The sequence below is a fragment of the Corticium candelabrum genome, chromosome 18 (genome assembly GCF_963422355.1).
Source record: "Corticium candelabrum chromosome 18, ooCorCand1.1, whole genome shotgun sequence".
Classification (NCBI taxonomy): Eukaryota; Metazoa; Porifera; class Homoscleromorpha; order Homosclerophorida; family Plakinidae; genus Corticium; species Corticium candelabrum.
The window spans coordinates 125256-152500 of NC_085102.1; the positions used below are offsets into that span (position 1 = coordinate 125256).

Genomic DNA, 27245 nt, shown 5'->3' on the forward strand with positions numbered 1-27245 from the left:
GAGTAGTAAATTTGCACAGAACAATTGAGAGATAATAAGTCTCAAGTAAGGCAACTGCTTTTACTGAGGTACTATAAGACAGATGCTTAGAGGCGCAACACAAGCATCAGTGAGTGCTACCACTCTCTATGCAAGGGATGCAACGAATCTAAAATGGCCACCCACACAAAACTATCCAAACACATGCTATCCAGATTTCTTATAACTCAGTAAAAATCTCAGAGCCACCTAATGCTCGACTGTGAACGGTCCAAATGGTAGCCAGACTACTAACGCTGACACTAAGCGTCTCAGAAACCGTATATCGACAAGCAAAAAATACGATATATTCTTTCACATTCTGACTCACTTTCGTCAGCAAGGCTAGTGCCTCACTCGAAGCAGCTACAACGACGAGAGTCATACAAAACAATTCGTTCTCGTCCGAAGAATTGCACTGGCCCAACAGCTAGAACTGTGCAAAGTCCACCCAGTATCAGTCAACTGCTGCTATGTAATTCTACGTATAGGTTCCCACAATGCCATGTTGTACCGGTCACGTGTGTACATGATAGCATGTAATTACCTATTATTAGCTGGTGGAAACTGTACAGTTTAGGAGATTGCTGTCACTTCCACAATGTGCTTACAGTTGCGTGTAGTTGAACATGTATGACTATCAATGGGGTGCTGTCTCTGTGCATGTGAATGTGATCATGTAGAATTCCGTGCAAGATACGTGGGAGTTGTTTATTGATGCTATCAATGTTTTTACCTACATCGTCAGCTGCTACCGGCAGTGCTCGAAATAATGGTACAACATTGGACATCGTCTAACCATTTTGCCACTTGACCAATCAACTCTGATTGTGTCCGGACATGTTGTCCGAACAAGCTCTATCAAATGGATAGGAATGGTTTAAAGTGGTTGCCCTTATCCAAGCGCCTTGTATAGATTGAGAGGAAAAAGAAATGAGTAATTTGGTAGCACTTACTGCCTTTTCCTTCGGCTGTCTGTTGTCCGTTCCGCCTCTTGTTTGTTTTGTTGCCAATTTAGTATAGCCGCCTGCTGTGATAAAATTACTTTTGCAATCATATGTAATTGGTAAGGTTGCTATGGTCAGCTAAAGCTAGGTTTACAATATGACGCTGATGACGCCCGCAAGGACGCTGTACCATTTACAATATTATTTGATGAGCGTCAGCAACGAGCCACTACGCGCATGCTCATCATAATCGTATACAAAAGTCTGTGATTTCGTTTTCATTTCTTGACTTTTCCCTCACCAAGTTGTCGCGGAGACGCTTCCACATTATTTGGCTGCCTGCTGCTGGGAGCCTGGTTTTTTCGATACGTTTTTCCAAGCGTTTTTCTTGCACCTCTCATCTCTAAGCTACCGTGACTTGATCTGCCGCAAGCAGCCATACCTACACGTATATACTTTTGTAGGCTTCTCTTCCATAGTTTACTTCCGGTTATTTCACTCCCGGATTTGATCTCTGATTTGTCGACAAAAGGCACGTGCTTCCGGTAGATGCTACAGCACTTCCAGTTTGGACGCTAGAGTTAAATTTGAATCAACTCTAGCGTCGGCAACGCTGACGACACTGAGGACGCTCATGACATGACGTTTGAGTGTTTACACTATGACGCCTGCCTGAGCATCGTCACCAGCGTCCTCAAGTGTCGCCAGCATCATATTGTAAACCTAGCTTAAATGACACTACATGCGCAGGTGTAAAAACATGTGCAAGTAGAATCACTAAACCTGTACACTAAAACTACTTCACACTCGTCTAGAATCTCATACTTTGCTGTGCCTATAGTTGATCTAACAACTTGATTCTCTTTGTCCTACCGCTTACTTCCTCAATTAGCTAAATAAAGGTCAAACTAGTTCCCAAACAATTAGTGTGAACATGTGAAAACACATAATTGTTTCTTTAGCCGAATCACCATGGTTTGCAAATCATGGAATCCAGACAGGCCTTGCAGTCTGTGGTGGCCAGACAAAAATCTCCACAAAAAATCAATAACAAAATCAAAGCAACCTCAACCTCTATCTAGCGCCACCAGTTAGTTATAAAGACAATTATATGTCATCACTAATAGAGGAATTCAAAGTTTGGGGATAGGATCCACTGAAATAAACTAGTTAATTAATTGTAAATTGTTTCAGTACTGTTTTGTCTTTTAATTGAACTTGATCCTGGCATAATTATATCTTAGAAATATAGTGTATATAGATCCACTAGCACAACTATCTGCCACTCAGGACTTTCATGTACAAACAGGTTGTTAGTCTCTTATGTATAAAGTGCAGTGTGTTGCACACAAAAGTCTAGAATTACAAATGTGCTGGCAAATACTACAAAAAATCTCGTGGTTAACATTATATACATGTGCAATACATATACTTTGTAATGAATTATTTCTGTTTTTGCTGTCACAAGCAAAGTAGAAGCTGCACAAGGAGGAGACAGCAGCACATAAGAGAGTTTCCTATTTAATATGAGTAGATAGCAAAATGTAACAAAAATTTGGTAAAGATTGCCAAATTGGCAAATAAGTAGTATTTAATTATAACTAGAATTTTAAAACTTCTTCTCTGAAAAAATAAATAGATGTAGGGATTGTATGAAAAGTAACAGAAACAAGATCTATAGATAATATGAACCAAAGCCAGACATCATTAGCGAATCCTTCCAACCCCCAAAATGTAAAATGTAGGGAATGTGGGGTTAGAAGAATTCTCTAATGATGTCTGGCTATGGTTCATATTATCTATAGATCTTGTTCTGTTACTTTTTATACAATCCCTACATCTATTTCTTTTTTCAGAGAAAAAGTTTTTAAAATTCTAGTTTGATAAGTTTTTAGGAGTGCAAAAGTGCAACATATACTTAGGGTGTACATGTCTTCATTAGGGCCTGTAAGCCTTTTATAAGCATGTCTAAGATTTACCGCATTTTCATTAGTGTTAATTACACCTGTTTATATGTAACAGCTTTCGTTAGACATGATTCAGAGGTAGTCTACTCAAGTGGTTTATAGGTCTACGGGGTATACGTACAGTACCATGGTATCCTAGCGCACGTTGCATCAATATGGATCCTAATTGTGCCTTTGCATTGTTCTTTCTTCCGTGCGTGTATAATTGAATATGCAACGGCAGTTGGAATAAAACTTGGCGTAGCAGTCAAAGCCAAAGATTATCACATACGGGATATGCGTTGCAAATGTAGGGTTCCCGTACAAATTGCTATGTGTACATAACTACTTGTCGATTTTGCTCCTGTGTGCAACGCAGATCGCAAACAATTTCAGACTAGACCAGACAATGGCAAACATGATCAAATTACACAGTTTTGGTGATAAACTCTTTCATAAACGCGTTTGGCCTATCTAGTTGGCTCTTCGTCCATTCTCTCTGGTTGCCATGGACAAGCAATCGCAAATACTGCTCCGTGATTAGCCCAAACTGTGTAATAGCATTGATGACAGTCGTTGGATCAAATCTGCTTGAAGGAAACACAATTTTCAATTAACATTGATTTCGGTTTCTCTAGCCACCAAAAGAATAGAATTCGGGTGATTCTAAAGCATTTTCTCAAGTTTCAAAGCCGTATGTAACGTACAAAAAGAGATATCTGTGGAGAAGAAGAAGTTTTTAGGTGCGACAGAAATATATCATTCATTCATTTCATTCAGAAGAAGAACAACAACAAAATTGACGCATGGGCCTCTGAGGCTAGCAACTGTTTTTTTAGGTTGTTAGATAATTAGTAACCAAATCAACAATAAGATATTGTACAGGACGTACAGACGTTTCATTTCGTTGATTTTGAGAAATTTTAGTCTTCATTTACTATGTTTTCTAAGCGTGCAAAAAATGACCACGCCCCACAACGCTCCAAAAACCGGGGCAATCCCTACATACAGGGTACTACAGTACCCTGTGATATTATTCTTACATGTTACATTGAAAAATACTCAAACAATTAGAGTATTAGTCATTCAAAACACATTTTAAAGGTAAACTTGTATTCATGTAAAAGATACTTAATTAATAAAATAAATTTACAACAGAAATTCAAAACAAACTTTTGCAATGCATTAAAAAATTTTTCCAATCACATCTATTGGATATCCAGACATTTTTCTGTTTCAACTTTGGCTGGACATATGTCCGGGCAGGTAAGAAAAACTATTTCGAGCACTCTGCCGGTATAGCATATCAGTCAAACTATCGAATCCTAAGCTGCACGCGTCATTCCTAAAAATATACAAACATTTTGAAAAATGATAGGTATGTAGGGATGGGTATGTATTTAGTCATGCTCATCTCCCACATCACAATCTTTATACCTAAATTAATTACATGCTTGCAGAAGTTTCAATCTAAAACGCAGCAGTCATGTGTGACACTCACATTACTGGATTGTGATGCAGAAGATGAGCATGACTAAGTACATACCCATCCCTACATACCCATCATTTTCTCAAAATGTTTTTATATTTTTTAGAGAAACAATAACAGTCATAGCTAATAATCTAGAGCCACCAAACACGTGCATATGGGTTTAAAGTATTTACATATTAATTAACCTTGTAATTTACCCTGTACAGTAGGACCTCAAAGATACGAACACCAGACAACCGAACTGACCGGTCAACCGAACAGCATGCTCTAGCGCGAGCGCGCGCTCTTGCAAAAATTTGATCACGTAATGTAGCCACGCGCACGCGCACTTTTGAGGCGTGGCCTAGCGCTAGCCACGTGGTAGCTGATCCAAGATGGAGGCAAAGGACAAGCCTAAGAGAAAGCGAGTCAATTTATCTATTGAACAAAAGATCGAGATTCTTGAGAAGCTGGACAGAGGTATTTCTAATACAGCTATTGCTTCTGAATATAGCATTGGAAAATCCACAGTAACTGATATACAGAAATCTAGGAGCAAAATTACTCAGTTTGCCGTTGAAGCTAAAGACAGCAGTAGTTTTAAGAAGCGTTGCATTGTTAGGAGAGCTGATGATGACCAATTTGACAAGGCCATGCACCTTTGGTTCACACAAGAACGGCACAAAGGCACTCCTCTGAGTGGGGTTGTTGTCATGGAGAAAGCCAGGCTGATGCACCAGCAAATGTATCCAGATCGGTCACCAGATGATTTCAAGGCTAGCACTGGTTGGCTTCATAGATTCAAGCAGAGGCATGGTATTCGTCAACTAAGCATGCAGGGAGAGTCTCTTTCAGCTAATCCTCAGTCTGCTGAAGCATTCAAGCTGTCTTTGCATAAATATATTGAAGATCATAAGCTTTCCATCCATCAGATCTTTAATTGTGATGAGACAGGTCTGTGTTGGCGCCTGCTGCCGAACAAAACCCTGGCAGATGGTTCTGAAAAGGCTGCAAAGAATTGCAAATCCCCTAAAGATCGGGTAACATTGATGGCAACTGCCAATGTCAGTGGAGATATGCGTAGCCCTCTGGTCTTTATTCACAAGAGCGCTAAGCCTCGCTGTTTTTCAGGGGTCAACATGTCATCTCTACCAGTCCATTATTATAGCCAAAAAAGTGCCTGGATGGATCAATCAATTTTCTTGGACTGGTTTTTCAAGCACTTTGTACCAGAGGTGAAGCGTTACTTGAAATCAAAGTCATTGCCACTTCAAGCTCTTCTCATTATGGATAATGCACCATCCCACCCTTCAGTAGAGGCTTTGAGTTCTGAAGGAATGAGTTGCATGTTTCTGCCCCCCAATGTCACAAGTCTGGTTCAACCTATGGATCAGGGAGTGCTGGAGAACCTGAAGCGCAGGTACAAACGAGAGCTCATGAGAAAACTGCTGCTTCAATCTGAATCGAGTGAAGACTCCTTCATTTCCTTCAGCAAAAAGCTGACCATAAAAGTGCGGTGTACCTGAGTGCTAAATCTTGGAACGAAATTCCTGAAGTTTCTCTCTGTCGTGCTTGGAATAAGCTAGGGTTTGGTGGTCGTAGTATGGGTGATGCTTCTCGGATCGATGCCAGTGAATCCGAAGAAGAAATTACCTTTGAAGTATGTTCCCAGTTGGGCATCAATGAGGAAGAAATGGAGCAATGGCTTCTTGCTGACAAGGATGAAACTGGGTCTCAATCGCTGACTGATGAAGAAATTATCGACTCTGTTCAGGTCCAGGATCCATCGGACAGTGAAGATGAAGCTGAGCACACTGATGTAGCTAAGATTAGCCACACAAAGGCTGTTGATTGCTTTAGTGTCTGCTTGGAATGGTTAGAGCAGCAGCCTGAAGCCACCCCCATGAATCTCATGCTTTTGAGAGAGCTCCTGGACCTTGCAGGACAAAAAAGGGGTTCTGCCTTGAAGCAAAAGACAATGGATTGTTATTTTAGTAACCCTTGAATTCGTTCTTACACTCTCACAGTTACTGTAGTTCACGTACTTATCCTTTTTGTTAGCCATACAGTGTACTCCTGTTTTCACAAGTTATGTAATCATCGATATTACAAACTTCAGACTTATGAACATTTCACAATTACGAACACCCAATTTCCCGAGGTGTTCGTATCTTTGAGGTCCTACTGTAGTTTCTATTTGTTTGTTTGTTTGTAGAGAAGATTTAGCAGTTTTTCTTGAGATTAATTATTTCGTTTTTGTCGCATATTTACACCAAGTATATTCCTGTGTGTGAAATAGGAATGCAACAACAGCAATAATACAAGACTTTACCAACCAGACTGATCTGGTTGAGCAAGATAATTTATGAGAATATAATTCATTGACAGTCAGGAAGCCAGTCAAATGAACAGTCAATCAAAAACATGACGTTAAGACACACAAACAGACAAGCAAGCCACAAACACACACACAGAGAAAAAGACATACAGCACTGAGCAACAGAGAGAGACATACAGTAACCCACAAAGAAACAAAGCAACCATACCAGCCCAATAACCAGACCAACACGGTCAAGTAAGGAGACACAAACCCGACAAACGACAAGCAGAAGTAAAGCGAAAAGCAGACAGAGAGACATAAACTGACCCTCCAGTTCTTTTTCACAGGCTTCGTCCTTGCAACTTGAGCATCCGACTGCCGCCATTGATCTGAAACCGGATCCAGGATTTTCGTACTTTTATGATTGCGTTTGCGACCTCTACTAAACTCTGTCGTTTCGACTGTTGCGAAACGATCACTCATTTTCTCTTCAGCGACACCATTCAAAGTGATAGGAGCAAGACCGGGCTTTTGACTTTCATCCATAGCTAGATCAAATGCCTTCGACGCAGCTTCATCAGATCCCCAACTACTTGCACCATACGTCCGATATGGTCGTTTCAACATAGTGGATTCGTTACGACGCAGGCGCAGAGACAATTCCTTGGTGTCCAAAATAGCTGTCTCGGAGTTCTGACCGCTACTTCGATGGCACGAGAAATATTGGCGCTGTACAGAGCGCAAAGCCCTTCAACAGCCTGCTCTTGTCACGATAAATGTCACGATAAACGTGATGGCCTCGAATGCAGCTTGGAACTTCGTACGTCTTCAATGACTCCATGCTCCCGGTAGTACAACTTTGCAAATGTAATAAATACACAAGCTTTACGCGTCATTTCCATGCATGCTAAAAATACAAAAACATTTTGAGAAAATGATGGATATACAAAGAAAGTGTTTCCTAACGTCCCGTTCGCGTTCCCTGTACTAACACACAAATGATAAAACCGTAGCCACTGTAATTACACACAAAGGTAGGGTAGGTGTTCCTAATTGTGAACACTCCCCGGTAATTTGAGTTACAAACACTCTTTCTCTGGTAACCTGCGACGGACAGAGAGGAAAACATGTCCGATGTACGCACCAATGTCTAAGCTTTGGAACAATACCTGTAGGACTAGAATCGCACTACGTCTACTAGCGCACTAGCAAAATATACGAGATAACGTCTGTAAACAGCTCAAACGGGGGTGAATTCTAATTGTGGACATGTTTTTCTCCGTCACAGAAAGCGACTGGGTCTGAGTAACAACTGGACTAGATACCCGAATGGTTGCCGCACGAGCTGGTATTTTGGGCCTCAATCAAAACCATGTTCTGTGGTACGTGTATCACGACGATTCCCCTGCGAAACTGTTAGCGCGTACTTAGGTTCCTCCCATCACGTCCACAAATTCGAGGTACGCGAATCGTTCTTCTAGTGGATCATGAAAGTGCCCTGACGTTAGTTAAGCAATTGTCGAGTACCTTAGTAAAGTTTTGAGCCTAGTTACGTTGACTTGTAACGTGCTAAAGAAGAGCACTATGTGCATGGAGCGAACGTGTAATTCCAGTCCAGTAAACACGTGAATGTCTTCACTCATACTAGATCTAGACATCAGTAACCCACTGACAATCTAGCTGTTTTCACTGCAACTACATCTGGCCACAATAGGGTATGAAATGAGAACGAACAAAGTAAGTGGAATGTCAATATCAGCGACATTCGTAATCCAGTCAGAATTTGACTGTCTTCACTGCTACTAGATCTGGCAACAATAAGACACAAAATGAAAACCTACAAACTCACCAAGGATATGTGGAAGGTCAAAACTACCTTGTCTGATATCAATAATCAGCTCTACCAGCAACGCAAAAAGATGCTAGAACCACAGTTTACAGTTGAGAAGTTTATCTAAACATGATTGATCGTCTCCTGCGTTGCATCGTAAACAGGACACTTGGTTTCTGCAAAATTTGAAAGGCACGACGCCATTTTACACGGAGGTGATACACCACAGAACATGGTTTTGATTGCGGCCCAAAATACCAGCTTGTGAGGCAACCATTCAGGTATCTAGTCCAGCTGTTACTCAGGCTCAGTCGCTTTCTGTAACGGAGAAAACAATGTCCACAATTAGGATACACCCCGCGTACAAGCTGTTTACAGACGTTATCTCGTATATTTTGCTAGTGCGCTAGCTGACGTTGTGCGATTGTAGTCATACAGGTACCGTTACGAAGCCTAGACAATGGTGCGTATATCGGACATGTTTCACTGTCACTTCGTGCAGGCTACCAGAGAAAACAGCAATTGTAACTCAAATTACCGGGGAGTGTCCACAATTAGGTACACCTACCCTACCTGTGCAGCGGGATGCGACACGATGTTCTAGCGGGACATGTCTTCGTCGTTCTTGTATTACGGCTGTAATTGGAAAGGTATGCATTTATGATACTGAACACTAATTGCTGGTCCCAGACGATTTTTGAATCGGCGCTACACGGGTCTGGGAGGTCTTTATATACGGCTCTGGTATGCCTGCGGTATGAATCTAGACCAGCCGCATGTTACTCCTGTTTGTTACTGAAGCAAAAGAGAGGTCAGGAACGCTTGTCTAGAGGAATGCAGTATGAAAAGGAAACAAATTAGTCCTACCATCTCTAGCCTCGGAGCCAGACCGCTTTTGCACGTGAGGGGGCGGGAAGGGCGAGTAAGAGAGCGGGAAGGGCGAGTGAGAGGGCGGGAAGGGCGAGTGAGAGGGCGGGAAGGGCGAGTGAGAGGGCGGGGAGAAAAAAGCGGCTATTGCAAGTGAGTTTGGAAGTAGGCGTAACGACTTAATTCATTATTACGCTAAACGAGTCTCACAGTTATTAGCTATAACAATCTACTTACATGATTTGAGAACTAGTCGTTGTCTAATAACGCGTTCAAAATGTCATCTACGGCAAGCAGTCTGCTAAATATGCCTAGAAAGTCTGTATCTTCAGACAAGTGCAGAATTTGCGGCAGTAAGTTTACGTCAGAGCGCGATAAACACAGCTTGTTTGGGACCAAGCAGGAACTGCACTTGAAGCTTCAGAAAGCCACTGGTCACGCTATCACGGAAGCAGACGGCCTTCCGCATTTCGCATGTTATTCTTGTCGCGGCAAGCTCTTGACTTTCGCCAGTCGGCTGATCCAACTGGAGACGACAAAGACTGAAATCGCTGAACTGTATGCGAAAGACTTTGTCGCAATTGCGATTCAAGAGGGGAGTAAAAGAATCCGTTTCACGTCACTCTGCCGCCAAGAGAGTAGATCTAACAGCCAGCCCATCTGAAGCATCTCTGAATCCCAATATCCATGAAAGGTAACACCACACGCATTCACAAGTCCTGTACGTGCAATCGTACTTAGAAATTTTTTCATAACTACAGAAACGTTTCTGGTAAACCTGCTGCCGGTAACGGTCGTTCTCCTGCCGTCCGCTCCTTGTTTGCACAGAGTGCGGCTGGAAGGCGCCAAGATGCCGTCCTATGGCGCGTATGGCGCGCGATGTGTGTCATAATTCCGTCGGCTGGGCTGCGCTAACTCGTCGGCTGGGCTGAGATATCATGTTTCCACAACTAATTTACATCGCAGCCCAGCCGACGACACGCGTCAAGTGTGTCATAATTCCGTCGGCTGGGCTGCGATATCATCGACCAGCCGACGAAACGACATCAACCAGCCGACGAAACGACTTTTGACACACATGGCGCGCCATGTTATGTGTCAAAAGTCGTTTCGTCGGCTGGTTGATGTCGTTTCGTCGGCTGGTTGATGTCGATTCGTCGGCTGGTTGGTGTCGTTTCGTCGGCTGGTTGATGTCGTTTCGTCGGCTCATTGATGTCGTTTCGTCGGCTGGTTGATGTCGATTCGTCGGCTGGTTGATGTCGATTCGTCGGCTGGTTGATGTCGTTTCGTCGGCTCATTGATGTCGTTTCGTCGGCTGGTTGATGTCGATTCGTCGGCTGGTTGATGTCGTTTCGTCGGCTGGTTGATGTCGTTTCGTCGGCTGGTTGATGTCGTTTCGTCGGCTGGTTGATGTCGATTCGTCGGCTCATTGATGTCAGCGGGTGGCCTCAGGGTGCGTGACCATTTCGTCCATTCCATTTTCAACAATTGAATAAATATTTCAATTAGAAATTGAAAATAGCCTAGAAGTTGCTTGTAATCTCAATATTCAATTCTATTAAAAATTAAAATTGACTGATTGACAAACTATAATTATCTGCGGATTATAATAAATATTGAAAACATACTTAATATCTAACCAATTTCTATTTCAATGCAATGCAATATTGAAATTGCAAGCACGTTAGTTTAATTTTCAATGTTAAATTCAATAATCAATTTAAATTTAATGTAATTTTAAATTTTATTTTTATTTTTAATTTAAATTTTAAAAATTAAATTTTGAATTTTGAATTTGCATGGTCAATTGGTCCATTCCATTTTTAATTTTTGAGACAAATTAAAAATTGAATGTCAAATTAAAAATTGACTGGCGTTGTTTGCTCTTACCTGCGAATTTTCAACTCTTGCTGTGTCCACTGTGGACTCGGGCCCGCCACACGCGGGGAAGTCCCTAAAGGCTGTATAAAGGCTTTCTTATAACAGGCACCCTAGTGGATACAACAAGCTACGACGTGTTAATTAACATGCGTACATCTCTAGGCAACAATGTTTACAACAACGTGTAGAGGTGCCTGTACAGGCCTGTAAGAACCTTATCATAACACAAAGTGTTTACCTGTGAATTGTTGATCTGTTGTATCCACTAAGGTTAGTGCCTCTAGGGACTTCCCCGCGTGTGGCGGGCCCGCGTCCACAGTGGACACAGCAAGTGTTGAAAATTCGCAGGTAAAAGCAAACAACGCCAGTCAATTTTTAATTTGACATTCAATTTTTAATTTGACATTCAATTTTTAATTTGTCTCAAAAATTAAAAATGGAATGGACAAATTGGCCATGCAAATTCAAAATTCAAAATTTAATTTTAAAAATTTAAATTTAAAATAAAAATAAAATTTAAAATTAAATTAAATTTAAATTGATTATTGAATTTAACATTGAAAATTAAACTAACGTGCTTGCAATTTCAATATTGCATTGAATTGAAATAGAAAATTGTTTAGAAATTAAGTATGTTTTCAATATTTATTATAATCCGCAGATAATTATAGTTTGTCAATCAGTCAATTTTAATTTTTAATAGAATTGAATATTGAGATTACAAGCAACTTCTAGGCTATTTTCAATTTCTAATTCAATATTTATTCAATTGTTGAAAATGGAATGGACGAAATGGTCACGCACCCTGAGGCCACCCGCTGACATCAATGAGCCGAAGAAACGACATCAACCAGCCGACGAAACGACATCAATGAGCCGACGAAACGACATCAACCAGCCGACGAAACGACACCAACCAGCCGACGAATCGACATCAACGAGCCGACGAAACGACATCAACCAGCCGACGAAACGACTTTTGACACATAACATGGCGCGCCATGTGTGTCAAAAGTCGTTTCGTCGGCTGGTTGATGTCGTTTCGTCGGCTGGTCGATGATATCGCAGCCCAGCCGACGGAATTATGACACACTTGACGCGTGTCGTCGGCTGGGCTGCGATGTAAATTAGTTGTGGAAACATGATATCTCAGCCCAGCCGACGAGTTAGCGCAGCCCAGCCGACGGAATTATGACACACATCGCGCGCCATACCGTCCCACGTCTGTTTTCTGAAAAGCAGCGGCGGCGTATACTTCCGAAGGGCATCACTGGCATCCCAGCGCCAGTTGGTTCGTCTCCTCAACGTCCTCGTAAGTTTATCGAAGCATCTTCCTTGTTACTTCGTCGTCATAAGCTAAATTCATTTCTTTCAGGGACAATGACTTCAATGGCGCTTGCTAGATAATGCTTCTTTGTAGAGCCTAATGCTTCGCCCTCTTCAGTGCCTTTTACTCAAGCTGAGCTCGTCGTTCCTGGATCTGAATCCAACCGTCTGGCTTCTCTTGGCTGCTCAAGATTTGGAGAGACTGACAATCATGATCCATTAGAAACGTTTACATCAACGAAATCTAGCCTTCAATCCACTGTGAAGGTAATCTCGCAGTCGTTGTAGCGTGTGCGTATGTAGTTGTGTAGTGTGTTGTTCTTCACCAGGTTACGGTTGGTGTATCCCTCCAAGGAGAGAGAGGTGACACTAAGTGAAGACCTTCATGGTTTAGGGCTTGCTCTGGCACTAAGGAAGCCTGATAAAATTGCAAGAGCTGCTATCAAACACCCGCAAGTTTTTTCTTGTTTATTGTAAGATTGTAAACAGGGAGTGTGAGGCTATCTGTCGACCTTCCTCCAGAAGCTTGTTTCGAGACTCCTCGTATGAGGCGATGTTGTCCTTCACTATCAGCAGAACAGCTCAGGATCTACAGACACATACACCTACTCTCTGGAAACTGCTAGGGGCAGCCATCAGCCATGATTCCAGCATGATGGAAAGAAGTAGCAGGCATATATTGCACATGCAGTGATGGCTTCATCATGTCTTTTGAAAGCTCGAAACAGATACATGTCATCTGTGCAATCTGTTGTCAGTGTTGTCCTGTTCAACTCAGGAGCCAAGAAAAGAGCTTACAACAGACTGAATCATTTGGGAATCTCCATGTCACACAAGAGGACTTTAAGAAAGATTAGAGCAATGGCCAAGAACTATAACTCTGTCATGCTGTCTTGGAAGGCGAGCATAGAGAGCCATGTTGCAATACAGTTCTCCATTCCAGAGGTTCGATCTGTTGCAGGTTCTTTACCTCTTGCTACCTGTGTCTTGCCTGCTTTTGACAAGACGAATTCTGACTTGAACAGTTCTGAGAATTCTCTGTCTTCTTCATCATCTTCACATAGCGTGGAAACAGAGGAGGGCAATGATGAGATGCAAGACCTGTCACAGAAAGGCTTTCAAGTCACAGGAGACAATCTAGACATTTCAATTAAGACAAAGTACATGTCCATTGATTGACAAAACAAGTCATTGCACTGGTCTAATGTTATTGCTAGCAATGAACGTGTCATCAATGCTGACTTGGCAACATCAAGACCTAGGTTTTCCATTCTGTCTGTCCTGGACACTGCTTTCCTGCCATCAGTGCAAGAGAATGAGAAGCTTCGTGAGGAATTCGCAATTTTGGTGAAGAGGATCTTGGTCAAATATTTGCCTGCTTTTGCTCTCTTGGAAAACTACGTGTGTAAGCACATCACGGACAAGTTTTCCAAGGAAGCAAGCCAACAGTCTGAACAGCATTTTCTGGGTCTCCTTCAGTTTGATGAAAACAAAGACATGCTTCAAATTCTGACACATATCAGCAAAATGTATGTCCCTCCTTTTTATAAAGACCAGCGAGAAGAACGTATTCCAGAAGCACCTTTGCATCGAGTATACTGTTTGGAGGTGATCAGCTGACTGCTGAAAGAATCATGAATTGTCAAAAAGCCATCATTAATGGATCAAGCCCATTTGAGAGACTGGAAGGTGTCTTTACCCATGCAGAAGATTTCCATTGCATGATGAATTTTGTAAATCTCATCTTTGCGAAGTTCTATGACTCTCGTAGCATGAAGGATGTGGGAACTATGTATCAACTATGAAACCAACTTGACAGGAGGGATGTCGGGAAGGACACCACTAAACTCTATGGATCTTGCAATGCAATTTTGAATGATGTGCTTGATGGTTATATTGTAGCTTGTGCTGTGGCCCAGTTAACATGTGAGATGTGGAAGACATTGCTGCTCCCCCGGAATCCCAAAGAGTTTAGAAGCTGCCTGGTTCCACGAGGAAGTGATAAGGTTGGTTGATCACTATGTGCTGCAGTGGACAGAAGCTAGTCATGATAGAGGTAGATTCCAATCAATCAATCCTTCACTCCTGAGGACGATATATTTAATTACTACTCAAATTTTATGAAAATGGCCTTACTGGAAAGGAATTTCCAAGATGCTGTTGGAGAAATGGATGGTGAAAGACTGTATCACTTATGGAAATTTAAAATACTTCATTTTAAGGAGGCTGGCAGAACAAAGTATGGCTTAGAAGCATTTTATTTTGTAGCAGATCAGCTTTCACTGCTTAGCCCACACGAGGCTCATTGCCAACTGTGGAACAGAGGCTTCAACCTTCGAGGTGGTGCTGGTAACAACGTTCTGTTAGACTTGATGGTTGAACACAACAATAACACCATCAAAGAATTGATCTTCAACCAGGGTGCCAACGTATCCTTTGAATCTGCACAGCTGGTAAGCCAGGCCTCACAAGGCATAGAAGCTGTGCTGGATAATCTGGATATTTCACTTGAAGTTGGCAAAGAATCTAGCAAACATGCCAGGGTGGACAAACAGAAGGATGTTTTTAGAATAGCTCAGGAGGTTCTACACCAAAAGATGGTGTGTATTGTCCTGGACGTTCTTATAAATCATTTATGGGGATGGAGCGTGATCGTGATGTCTTGCATAAACTGAAGCCATCATCACTGCTCTCTTGGAGCAGAACTCAAAAGCGGAAGCTACATATGCAAGAGGTTTTTCACTCTCCATCTGCTTTCTGATAAATGTATGGTACATATTATTTAAGTATACTTATTATGTTTCGGTTGATGTCAGTCTAGCTCGATCTACTCATTCATTTACTTTTAGGATTAATTTCTAAAGTGAATTGGAGGGCCTTGCAATCACTAGTTGGCATGCAGTGCTATGAGTTTTGAGTTTACATTGTTTCATGGTCTTTCTAATATGATCACTGCCACATTTGATCATGTTGCCTTAGAGTTATATTTGCACATAATGTTTGGTAGTTGCTTCGTGTCTTGAAGGTGTAGTTGGAATACAAATCCATGTACATGCAGTAGTTGTGATGTAGGGATTGGCAGTTGTATGTAAGTTAAAACAGGGAACAAGTATCAGTAAGTTGCTTGGTAGAAGACTATATTGTCAGATTGACAGCAAAGGAATACAAAAGTTTTTTACTAAAAATTTTCCAAGAGTCTAATTATTGAACCCACCGACTCCTCAACACTGCATGCACTCTTGTGGTAGAAGAATTGACTGAACAATGATGACTCATGCTGAAGCAACGTGGTTCCACAAGGTGGACACATAAATTTGGGAATATTATGTATAGTTATATCTACAGGTGACATAGCTGAAACTGGCAGATACTAGAACAAACTGATTAATTCAACAATGGAACATCTATACTACTCATAAGTTAATACATAGTTAATTAAATCAATTATGTCTTTTGATTGACTGTCACTCAACTCTGGTACCAAATTCAAAATGTCCTCCCACTGACTAAAATTAGTCAGGTTGGACAAGATCTCCTGGATGCAATCATCTGAAATAGGTCTACCACGAGTAGATGATGAATATTGTGGCTGCTGTACTGATGATGTAAATATCTCTTCTTCCATTTGTTTATACTCAAGAAGGGCTGTCCGAATTAAGGCAATGTGAGGCAGTGAAACGGGTCTATGTGATCTATGATGAACATCATCCCTGACCTCCTGATGATGACTGTTCCAAAGATATCCTGTATACCAGAACAATCTGATGGTTTTGCACAGCTAAACGTTCTTTCACACACATCACAACACTGGTGTTGAGTTTCTGGTTGCACAGGGAGTGCACCAAAGGGTAACAACAGCAATTCCAACGGCATGTGTCGGAATCAAACAAATATTGTCGCATTTCAGAATCAATGTGCTGACCATGATAATACAAAACGGCTCTGCTTTGTCCACCATCTCTGCCACACCAATCTATCAGGCGCGTACCGTGGCATGGGCTAAATGGGCTATAGCCCCCCCAGTTTTTGTGGGCGTTTCCCATTTTGTCAGGTGAAAACTAGCGTTACGTAGCTTTTTGTAAGAGTTCTGTGCAAGAGGAAACCGCAGGATGATTTTTCAGTAAATAGGTGCTTGTTTAGTCTGCTCCATACTGTATATATGTATACGAGTAAACGTAATACTTTGTGGTCTGCATTGTTGCTACTAATACAATTTTTGTCAAAGGGGCGTGTCAGTGTTCGGGTATTTCAGCCCCCCCCAATTCCAATGGCCACGGTACGCCCCTGGTCTAGGCAATACTACACCAGACTACACAAAGCTGGCTAGCCACATGCCACAGTACTATAGTGTCACTAGAATTTTAAAACTTTTCCTTGAAAAAAGAAATAGATGTAGGGATTGTATAAAAAGTAATATAGAAACAAGATCTATAGATAATATGAACCAAAGCCAGACATCATTAGTGAATCCTTCCAACCCAATAAAAGTAAAATGTAGGAAATGTGGTTGGAAGGATTCACTAATGATGTCTGGCTTTGGTTCATATTATCTATAGATTTTGTTTCTATTACTTTTTATACAATCCCTACATCTATTTCTTTTTTCATGGAAAAAGTTTTTAAAATTCTAGTTTGGTAAGTTTTTAGGAGTGCGAAACCACAGCCTACTCCATTATTTAAACAAAGATTTTATAGCCTAACAAAAATACACATTTTGTAAACTATACTTGGTCTACATGTCTAGTCTCATATCTCGAGCATGTGGATCTTAGGTTTACAGTGTACTTGCAAATATGCTAAGAGCTATGCAGTGTTTGTGTATAGGTGGTTTCAATCAGACGTTACATTTAGTTGCAATAATACCACTAGTAAGTATGAAGCTGTGTTCTACTTGCTTCAGAGCTACGAGCATACGTGCATGTAGTTGTGTGTGTGTGTGTGTGTGTGTGTGTGTGTGTGTGTGTGTGTGTGTGTGTGTGTGTGTGTGTGTGTGTGTGTGTGTAGATTGAAGAAGGAATTTATGCAGATGATTAGCTGTTAGATCTCCTGGTTGTCTACAACAATTTCTAGATGCATTCTTGCATAATTTTAAAATTTGTGTCCAGTGGGGTATGAGTATTAGCGTCTAGACAACTAAAGTTCTTGGTGTGGGCAACACAGCAAGCTCGCATTTCCATTGATGGCCATGCATCACGTTACAGAATGTTAATGAGTTTGTTATCTAGACCACTTAATTAAAAACGCAAGATTCGGTTAGATAGACTTGTCACTACTATGAGAATCGAGATGCCAGTTTCAGCAGCGTCACCTTTTCTTCGTCATCATTGTTGGCCTGGTGTCATTGAACGCCACACGCACACGCCGTCATTTGCGCACGTGCACGTGACCGAACGTGTGTCTAGGCGTGTGCGGAGTGTCTTGAACAAAAGCTCGACTTCTACACGCGACCGGCTTGTACACAGTACGAGGTCTTCGGTTTGCGGGAGTTTGGTCTTAAATATAATACGGTAGCACCAGACAACTGCAAAATTATTATCGTAGGCCACACCTAAAGGCTCGTAACAAACGTCACATTCCAAGCGCTGCAAAGTCGACATTTTGTGATGGAAGCGAGTCGAAGTAATTTGCTTTTGCCATAATTCAAATGCTTAAAGGCGTTGGTGTTCCAACTACGGCAAGAAGAGGTATATCACGTCTGCGATTGCGATAACGTTCAACGTCACTTCTAGTTAATTAATTAATTAATTACGCGCACTCCTTGCGTTTGCTCGTGCGCTTCAAGAGCGCGATTCTTTGCCTAACTGGAGGCTTTCAGGTTTTTCAACCACGAAACATGTCAAGAATTCTTTTCGCCTTGTTGTACACGTGTACCCTAGACTGCTTCAAGCAACGTAGCAAGAGCTTGTGATTGGCTGCCTGGTTATTGTTTGTTAACAATGGCTTACAGCAATTGCGATTGAACGTAAGTAGGGTAGTAGGTTCAAATTCATTCTAGAAATATTTTTTCTTAGATGTTTCTTTTTTCTATCATTAAAAGAATACAGGTCGGCTTATTCTACGTCGTTTGCCAAAGTTTTAGCTTCAGATATGCCGTAGTCAAGGAGTTATGCGTGACGAAGAAGAAGAAGAAGAAGAAGAAGAAGAAGAAGAAGAAGAAAGAAGACAAAATCCAGCGAAAACTCCGAAATTGACGAGCGATTTCCTCCTTCTGAAGACAAGCTGAGATCAATTCAGAAGTAGTCAAGCGTAGTTGAACTTGTAAGGTTTTCTATCTGTCGTTTTCAAGATATTTCGCATTTTAAGGTGATTTCTGAAGGTCTAAAATATGATCACGCCCACACAACCTGGTCAATCCCTATACAGGGTACTACCGTACCCTGTGATATTCTATCAGTATGCTAATGAGTACTAGGGGTAGTCCCTTAGTCCCTTACTCTACTACATCAGTGATCACATGTTACGCCGTTGCTTCGCAGGCCGGTCGGTCGGTAGGTCGTACGTCACTTGACCGGCCTGCACTGCATGTACTATCCCTACTGGTAGCGTTTCATGCGTGGGGTAAACAAGTGCGCAGACCTGCACAGACTTAGCCTCGGTATTCCAGACTGCTTTCTGCACGTGATGGGAGGGAAGGGTGGGAGGAGAGAAGAAAGCAGTCTGGGGACAGCTCTATTGTAAGTGACTTCGGAAAAGGCGCGACTGCTCAAGTTCAGAAACATCCGCCCCAATCAAAACCACCGCTCAAAAAAAAGGCCAATCAGCGCTGTAGACAACTGCTGACGTCAATGAGTACTTTGTAATTGCCTCTAAGCGATTCTCAGAAGACTGTAATAGCACAGTGGGGGCAGCTAACACAAATGAAACACGCTACGAGTTTCGCTCCTGATGACATGATAACTCAGCGAATTCTTGTCAGACGTTATTGGATGATAAAGCCATTGCAGCGGCTGTTCCGACTTGAAGCCTTCAAGACCCTTCAACTGCTTGCTAAGCGATTTTAGTACGAGGTCGCGACGTCTTTGCCTTCTCTCTACCGGATTCAGTACAGTCACTCATTTTCTACGTTCTCCCTTTTGTTTGTAGTCGGCTGGCAGCGAACAGCTGGCAATATCCCACAAGCCATCTGGTGCTTCTTACTGTTCCTAATGAATGCGTGTAATTATCGATTAAGATGAACACCGCCTATTTCCGAAGTCAATTACGATAGAGCTGTCCCCAGACTGCTTTCGCGAATTTTTTTTTGGGCCCGGTTATTTCAGGTCCCGGATAGATATCCCGGATATTCACGTGCTTGACTTAATAAGCACGTGCATGTGTTTGCAGCGAATACGGCGCCACTGATAGTTCTCTTGTTTTCAACCGTAGGTCATTTAATTGTTGAATATGAGTGCGCGCATTGAGGGAGAACACTAATCTGAAGGGACCCCAGTTTGGGAATTATTTGCAGCAGCTGCTGAACTCTGAGAGTCTACTGTTACATATGTGGACTTCTTTGCGACAAAGAAAGAATTTCAAATTATGCAACACAAAAGAAATTCAAACAAATTGAAACCGGTACGTTTTAGTTCATAAATTGAATATTATTGTTCAAACAGTAAACTGGCAATATTGATATTACATATGATTGCAGTACGTACAGCGTACTAGCATGCACTGACACGAAAGACCCACTGAGCATGCATACTATAGTACTTTGATTTATGTGCTGTTGTCAACGGTTCATCCTAATAATTTTGGAAATTGTTGTACACTATTTACAGGTCAAAATTGTCACTTGTCACATTCAATTTGTATTCCGTCACACCAAATTAGTTTGTAGTCAAATCAAATGTCCAAGTTGTAAAATCAAATTTGTTTATGTCAGATCAAATTCATAATGTGTCAAAAAATTAAATTTTTTAACTTGTCAAACTAGCTTAGTTGTCTGTCAAATTAACTCTGGAGGGTGTCAATTCAAATTTACAAGTTACCTGCTATTACGTAGTAACTAGTAATCAAATTTGCAAGATGTTCACCTAAGATGTTAACCCGTAGGGTTAATGGCTATGAATTTCAGTGCTTTGACTTGGATTTCGTGCAAAGTTAGTACGGTCAACATCTTATTTAAGCTTATTTCACAATATCTGTAGGACAGCAGTCTGGCAAATGCACCTTGCCACGCCTACTGAAGCCAGAGTGCAGCCAGAGCAGCAGTGGTAGCCAGACAGAATAGGATTTATTCTATTTTGTTCGACAGCTGTCGAGTAGGTCCGGCAGGTCTCCAGCAGATATTGTGAACCAGGCTTTAGGTATTAGATTGGACACTTTTTGTATTTGATCTTAACTTTAAACTAATTTGATTTGGCACAATAGGAATGTAATGTGACAAGTGACAATTTTGAACTGTAAATGATGTGGATTAATCAGAGGTGTGATTGGTATTTTATATAAATTCTGATATTGGGAAAATTAATAAGAGTTAGAACATGGTTGGTGAGGCAATACTTTAAATATTGATCAGAGACGCGAGAGCTTTCTAACATAATTAGTCAGGGCTAATTGTCAAGGATAGCTCAAGTGGGTGAGGGTCAATATTTGTCTTGTTCATCAGACCATGTTTTGAGTATTTTGTTGCATGTTGCCCCCTTTTGTGTCACATTTCATTTACAAATATATTTTGAGCTGTAAGGCACTGAATGTGGATGGTTTTTTCACTTTGGGGAGGAAGAAGGGGGGAGGTTACACATAGTTGTACTTGAGGTGTGATTGACGTGCGATTGATTTGTCAAATTCCCAAAGGAAGCTAGCCGTGCAGATTATTTACCAATTGCTGTACTATGCAATCCAAGCTACATCATTTTCACTTTGTTTAATTTCTTATTAATTAGTTGATGATGGAGAACAGTTTCATGATGCGTTTTCTCTTGGGAAATGTAGGATTTTTTATATTGTATACTTGTAAGATAGAAACATAGGCCATGTTTCCACTAAGTGCACTTTAACTTAGCTTAGATGAGTTTATAAACTAAACAAGTTCAAGAAAGCGACTGTTTCCTCTTAGGAACTTGCACATCCGGGCTGTGCAAGACAAATAGTTTAGGAACACTTGTAGGCTGGTTTGAAGTATTGGCTGCTCTGTCGCAGAGTCAGAGCAACTGTTGCTTGTCACATGATAGTACTAGGAATTTGCATGACGATGACCAAGGACACCATCTTCTCCCTCTCTCTCCTTTAGTTAATTAACAACCCTTACATCTTTCAAGGTAATCCTATACCAGCAAAACAGTCAATATCATCAAACAGCATTGTCGAGAAGCCATCTAAGCAAGCGCGCTACTGTCACGACATAGTTCAATCTAAATCACTTTGCTAAACCTACTACAAAGTAGGTCTAGGAAAGCGGTTTAGGTTTAGAATATACCCTGGTAACTGGTTTAGTGCAGGTGGAAACATGTTAATTCCTAAACCAGTTTAGCTTAAACCACTCGTTAAACTGGTTTAAGTCCATAATTTTCTGTCACGATTGTGGACTAATGTGATGTCACCCATTGTTATTGCCGAAAGTTTTGATTGGTTGGATATTCTAAAACAAGAGAGGCATGTGGCTCAACAAACAAAAACAAGATATGCAAATGCATGTTTTTGGTCAATCTAAGACTAAAAAGTATTAGATATCCTGTTGCGTACATTTGTTAGATGTCATATATTGCAACTGCTGTAGTAAGTATTTTTGTGATTAGTTGCAGCTTAATTCGAATGTACTGAGAAGGGATACTATCAAAGATAGTAATGGAGCAGTGCTAGGTGGTTGCAATCTACCAACTATAAACTATGAGGTTTCAGCAGCTGGTGTTATCTTCTTCTGTCCATTTGCTGTGGAAACTCTCGGTCTATGGTCACCTTACAGTTTCAAGATTCTATTTGCTATAGCTTCAAGAATTATGCAGTGAGCAACAGGATGTTTTTCATAGTCATTAAACAGTTTATTACAACAATTGTCTATCAGATTGTGGTCTTACATTGCTAGATTGGTGTTACAACATTTAAATTTAGAGATAGTGGATGTATGGATGAGTTAGGACATGCATGCCTTAGTTGTTTGGATGTTGAGGCGGGACTGTTTATGTATGTAATAAAGACAAATATGGGCGTGTGTCAAAATATAAAAATTAATATAGCTATTTGTATAAAGTCAACCAAAGTTCAAATTTAAGTCATGTAAACATCATCGATTTAAAAGAACCTTTGCGTTACAACGCCATAAACATACTGACAGTTGTTCATTCAAATGTAGTACTGCTTGATTGTTGCATATACAGTATGTTGTGTTCCAAGCACGGATTTGGACAATCCATAAACTAACTACCTGGCACAATCCATGGTTTGCCCGTACAAACCATGCATTCCGAACCCTAATCCTAATTTTAACCCTAACTCTAACCACTAACCCTGACCCTAACCATATCATCCTGACCCTAACCCTTAAATTACCCGGCAAAAGTAGACATCCACTACACATCCACGGTATGTCCATATCCGTGTTTGTGCATAACATATATATACACTATAAATTATAAATTTTATAATAAACAAAACCCAACTTTTTGCTTTTGTGTTGATTCATTAGCAGGCATTTTATTTAGTGCATGAGCAGATCGATAGATAGTACATCTGTAGCAGAGCATGAAATAACGGCCGGCCATAAGAGCATTGGTACACTACTGGAAACAAAGTTACGGCATGGATTGAAATGTTTGGGTTGCTTTCAGGGGTACAGTTTATGATGCTAGGAGACCACAGCTTCAGGCATCCTCTGCGCTCGTGCGCTTCTGACAACTCACCAGCAGTCAAGACAGTTGAGCTAGTTCATGATCAAATAATTCACCCACCTCCTTTACCACAATGTAGTGACATAACCACTGTGCAGGCAGTGAGACTGTCCACAAATGACTGTGACAGACAACCGTTAGTACACACACAATACAGGGCATTTGTACAATCATGCAGGCAGCCGATAGGCATCACACAACAATACCGGATATATAGCTGAACTGATTAAATATGTCTATTTAATCACACTGTTTAGCATAAACATATCCAGCTTAGGCAACACAAATCACATCACTCTACCAGTTATGACATGGATCAGACTCGACAAAGGGTTATGTAATTAGTCATTCATTTCTCAAAATGGCGGCTGCAATAGAGCCGCTTCAAAATGGCAGCTACAGCTCTGACTAAATGGCCGATCAATTTGAAATCCTTATTTCAGGGTCTGTGTAGAATAGTAGACAAAGCAGACAATAGTTGGACTTATGAAAGCAAATTTACTTCAACATTGTGAAAGTGACACAACTAAAATGACTGTCGCTGCTGTCTCATTTGAACTATGCAAAGAATTAAGCAAAACTGAAAGCTAAAACAGGACCTGTTACTGTAAAAATCACTTACGTGTAGTGTAGCTACTAATAAAGTTATTGTGTTATAGTGCATTTTTAGTGTTTCCCTTTAAACTGATTGCCAGATTGTGTCCTTTCTTTGATCGTTGAATTCGTTTCGGCATTACATATCTACTTGCACCAGCAGCAGCAGCCACCTTTTTACTAAATAGCGTGGGGCGCCCCACCTTTGCTGGAACAGAAGCTGATGTCTTGATGGGCCGTCTTCTACTGACAGCTGTGGGTTGTACATGTATCTTTTGCTTATGTTTGGTTAGCCCTATATGGCTACCAAACATGTGTAACGCAGAAATCAAGCGCTGCTGTTTGTTGGATGGATGGGTTAGTTTACCCCGAATCTTCCAGTAGGTTGAGCAAAACTTTTCTACTGCAGCCAAGAAACCATCTTCACTTGAGATACTATAATGAGTATTACCTAGTCCACTGTCAATGTCGTCCATTACATGACATAGTTGCTTCCTTACTGTTTCAACTCTGTTGATTTCATCCATGCCATTACCTGTAATTATGTGATCTTGATCAGTATCATGTCTAACACAGTCTTGAAGTGGGTCATCAAAGGGTGGGAGTGGACCTTCCAATGATTTCTTTACGTCTTCATTAGACCATTGCACATCAATGGAGAGAGAACGTAGGTGCTCTTCATCTGCTTTTTGGTTGACACTACTGTAGAAACTGATGTCTTGGCAGCTGCTCCCTAGAGCAAGAACTGCAAAGAATTGTCGTCCTTGTGGAGATTCAGTTGGAATGCTATTGATACTATTTTTCATGTATTTTGCTGAGACTGCAAGCTGGTGTTTGCATGGCTTACCATTGAACCCTATAGGACAGGAGCATTCTCCGAGTTGTAGGTCGACTACCCATTGGATGTCATCATTTGATTGACTTTGCACAACATAAACATGTGGGTCATCCGTAGGCATAACATCATCAAAGGAAATGGCTCCTGGCTTGATTCCAGCAAGGGTGAATCTCAGTGATACAAAGTGGTCAAGTCTGTTGCTTGCATAGGATAACAGTCGTCGTTGATGGTATAAGTCTAGTGTTTTCGTTATCAGTTGAAACAATTGAATTGAATTCCACGCTTTCCTTCTTTGGAACAGGATGTCCTTTGTAATCCGAATACTTGCTTCTGAATAGTTGTTGGTGAAGTTTCCTCGAGTAGGGAATTTTGTACGAAAACACAGTGCCCACTCTTTTCTTCTCGTCCAATAGCTATCTATCCTTGTTTTGAAGTTTCCAAACTGGGTGTTGTCAATTTCGTTTTTAACGTTGTCTAGGGCTTCCTCTGAAGGCGAATAAAGAAGACGTTTGGTTAGTAGCATACAAGTGACTCTATCATTTGCTGACACACCAGACCTAGCACTCCATAGCCAACGCCACATACTTTGGAGAAAATGAAACACACACAGATGTAAAACTGCTTCTGGCCAGGTTGTCTTGAGTGCTTTTCTTTCACTGGCAGAATCATCTGTTAAAATCATTAAGGGTCCAACTGTTCTGCCTCTCCCGAAGAAGGCATAGTCAGGTAGAACATCAACAAGTGCTGTGAATGCTGATGATAGGGTCTCAGCATCTTCACTAGATGTCATTACAGCACCCAATGGTATTGCACCAGCTGAAGTACTGCAGCTCACAATGAAGACTGCAGTATTCAAATTGTCCAAACTGGCTGTTGAGTCACAGTAAACTAATTCGCCACTTTGACGTAACAATTTGTGGGCTCTTGCCATCAAAGGTGTGACTACTGCTAGGATAAAGGGAACGTGGTCAGATATTTTTGTGACTTTAGCTGCCGGTGGTTCAAATGAGTCATCAGGAAGCCCAGTTTTGTACTCCACCTCTAACTTATATTGTTGAAGAAATGCTTTACCACCATTACTAGCATGAATTTCATTGAATTGTTTTACTTCTAATGACAGACGGTCAAACATTGCTTTGCCGTTTTCAGGACCGATACATCTTTCTCGCCACTTTTGGAACAAACGTTGAACATCTTGACAGTTCGGATTGATGGATCTATTGGCAAGAGTTTTTTCAATGTCAAGAATGTCATACTTCATTTGCAGTTGATTTGCATATTCATGCCTAGCTGTAGCTGCTGAGTTTCCTGCCTCGAATAAACTTGTAAACTGCTTCTTGACAGCATTGTCTACTGGGCGAAAACTGAGGACATGAGCAGAGTTGACTGGGTGGTTATGGCAGTACTTAAGGTTAATCATGCAAAGATGGTTTGGATGAGCGGCAACTGTTGAGCTGATCTTTGGATGTAGTCTGAGTATGAGGGTACTAGGGCAAGAAGTCTTTTTGTTTCTTATACTTTTCTGAATGAGAGCCCGCTTTAGATCTGAAGGTGGGCATTGTTTTGACAACTGTGTTTTTGTCAGCTTCTTTTGCCGATGTTGGCAGTGGCGAACAGTTTTAAAAAGAATTCTTTGTCCAGAAATTTGAGTGCCTCGCGTTACCCGGTATGTTGTTTTTGAAGTCTTCTCAAAGTCGTCAATCCACTGGACTGCTTTGGTTTGGTCTTCTGCATTTATCCATGCTTGCAAACTAAAGGTTTGGGTTTCTGCTCCAAGGAATGACTCGGGTGTATGTCTAGTGTACTGATCAACTATGTAGTTGTAGGAATCAGGGAACAAGTACGCTATTTCGTGAGGTATCTCACTGTTTCTAGTATCAGCTATGGTAAAAAAATTCAGACTTGAATGACTGTTCTCTATTTTGTCAGTAATGGCGTTGTCACTCTTTCTTTCTTTGTCAGCAAGCTTTTTGGTTCTCAGTTTATCTCTCTCAGCAAAATTGCACTCTCCTGCTGTAGCACTTCCGTTGGCTATAGATTTGCTATTCTCGTACAAAATGTTTCCTCTGACTTGAGCACCAGTTTTGTAAGAGTTTATTAAATCAATATCCATTCGTTTTCTCTTCAAAGTGAGGCTAGGGTGGTGATCTGTTCTGACGGACTTATATTTTTTACTTCCTGGTAAAGGGATTAAAAGACGTTTGTTGATGTCAAATGTTGATATGTCGACTACGTCTTGAACATTTATCTTTTTAGTTAATAGCCACGTTGCCAAGACGTTTCGCAGATATTGTACATATGTGCTTGGATGGTGATAAATACGAAGCAGAGATTTCACAGGATGACATTGAATCTGTGGAAGCTGTACATACTGCCAAATTTCTTTTGGACAAAATGA

General features: G+C 41.1%; 4 protein-coding genes and 1 long non-coding RNA gene across 5 annotated transcripts; 3 read left to right on the plus strand and 2 right to left on the minus strand.

Annotated features, from left to right (window-relative positions):
* Positions 1 to 3561: 3561 nt before the first annotated feature.
* LOC134194303 (uncharacterized) lies at positions 3562 to 7485 on the minus strand. Its single transcript, XM_062663232.1, has 2 exons — positions 7030 to 7485; positions 3562 to 3630 (listed from the first exon to the last, which is right to left on the minus strand). The coding sequence occupies exons 1-2, from the start codon at positions 7327 to 7329 to the stop codon at positions 3598 to 3600; spliced, it is 333 nt and encodes a 110-aa protein (XP_062519216.1). The 5' UTR covers positions 7330 to 7485; the 3' UTR covers positions 3562 to 3597.
* LOC134193910 (tigger transposable element-derived protein 2-like) lies at positions 4668 to 5908 on the plus strand. The gene has a single exon (XM_062662772.1). It carries the CDS (start codon positions 4778 to 4780, stop codon positions 5906 to 5908), a length of 1131 nt encoding a protein of 376 aa, XP_062518756.1. The 5' UTR covers positions 4668 to 4777.
* LOC134194235 (jerky protein homolog-like) lies at positions 5906 to 6560 on the plus strand. Its single transcript, XM_062663157.1, has one exon. The coding sequence runs from the start codon at positions 5986 to 5988 to the stop codon at positions 6385 to 6387; it is 402 nt and encodes a 133-aa protein (XP_062519141.1). The 5' UTR covers positions 5906 to 5985; the 3' UTR covers positions 6388 to 6560.
* An 856-nt stretch (positions 7486 to 8341) lies between the features above and the next one.
* LOC134194304 (uncharacterized) lies at positions 8342 to 8895 on the minus strand. Its single transcript, XR_009972186.1, has 3 exons — positions 8792 to 8895; positions 8579 to 8709; positions 8342 to 8510 (listed from the first exon to the last, which is right to left on the minus strand). It is a non-coding gene; the product is annotated as an uncharacterized LOC134194304 (long non-coding RNA).
* Positions 8896 to 14725: 5830 nt separating this feature from the next.
* LOC134194292 (uncharacterized) lies at positions 14726 to 15625 on the plus strand. Its single transcript, XM_062663217.1, has one exon. It carries the CDS (start codon positions 14728 to 14730, stop codon positions 15280 to 15282), a length of 555 nt encoding a protein of 184 aa, XP_062519201.1. The 5' UTR covers positions 14726 to 14727; the 3' UTR covers positions 15283 to 15625.
* The last annotated feature ends 11620 nt before the right edge of the window (positions 15626 to 27245 follow it).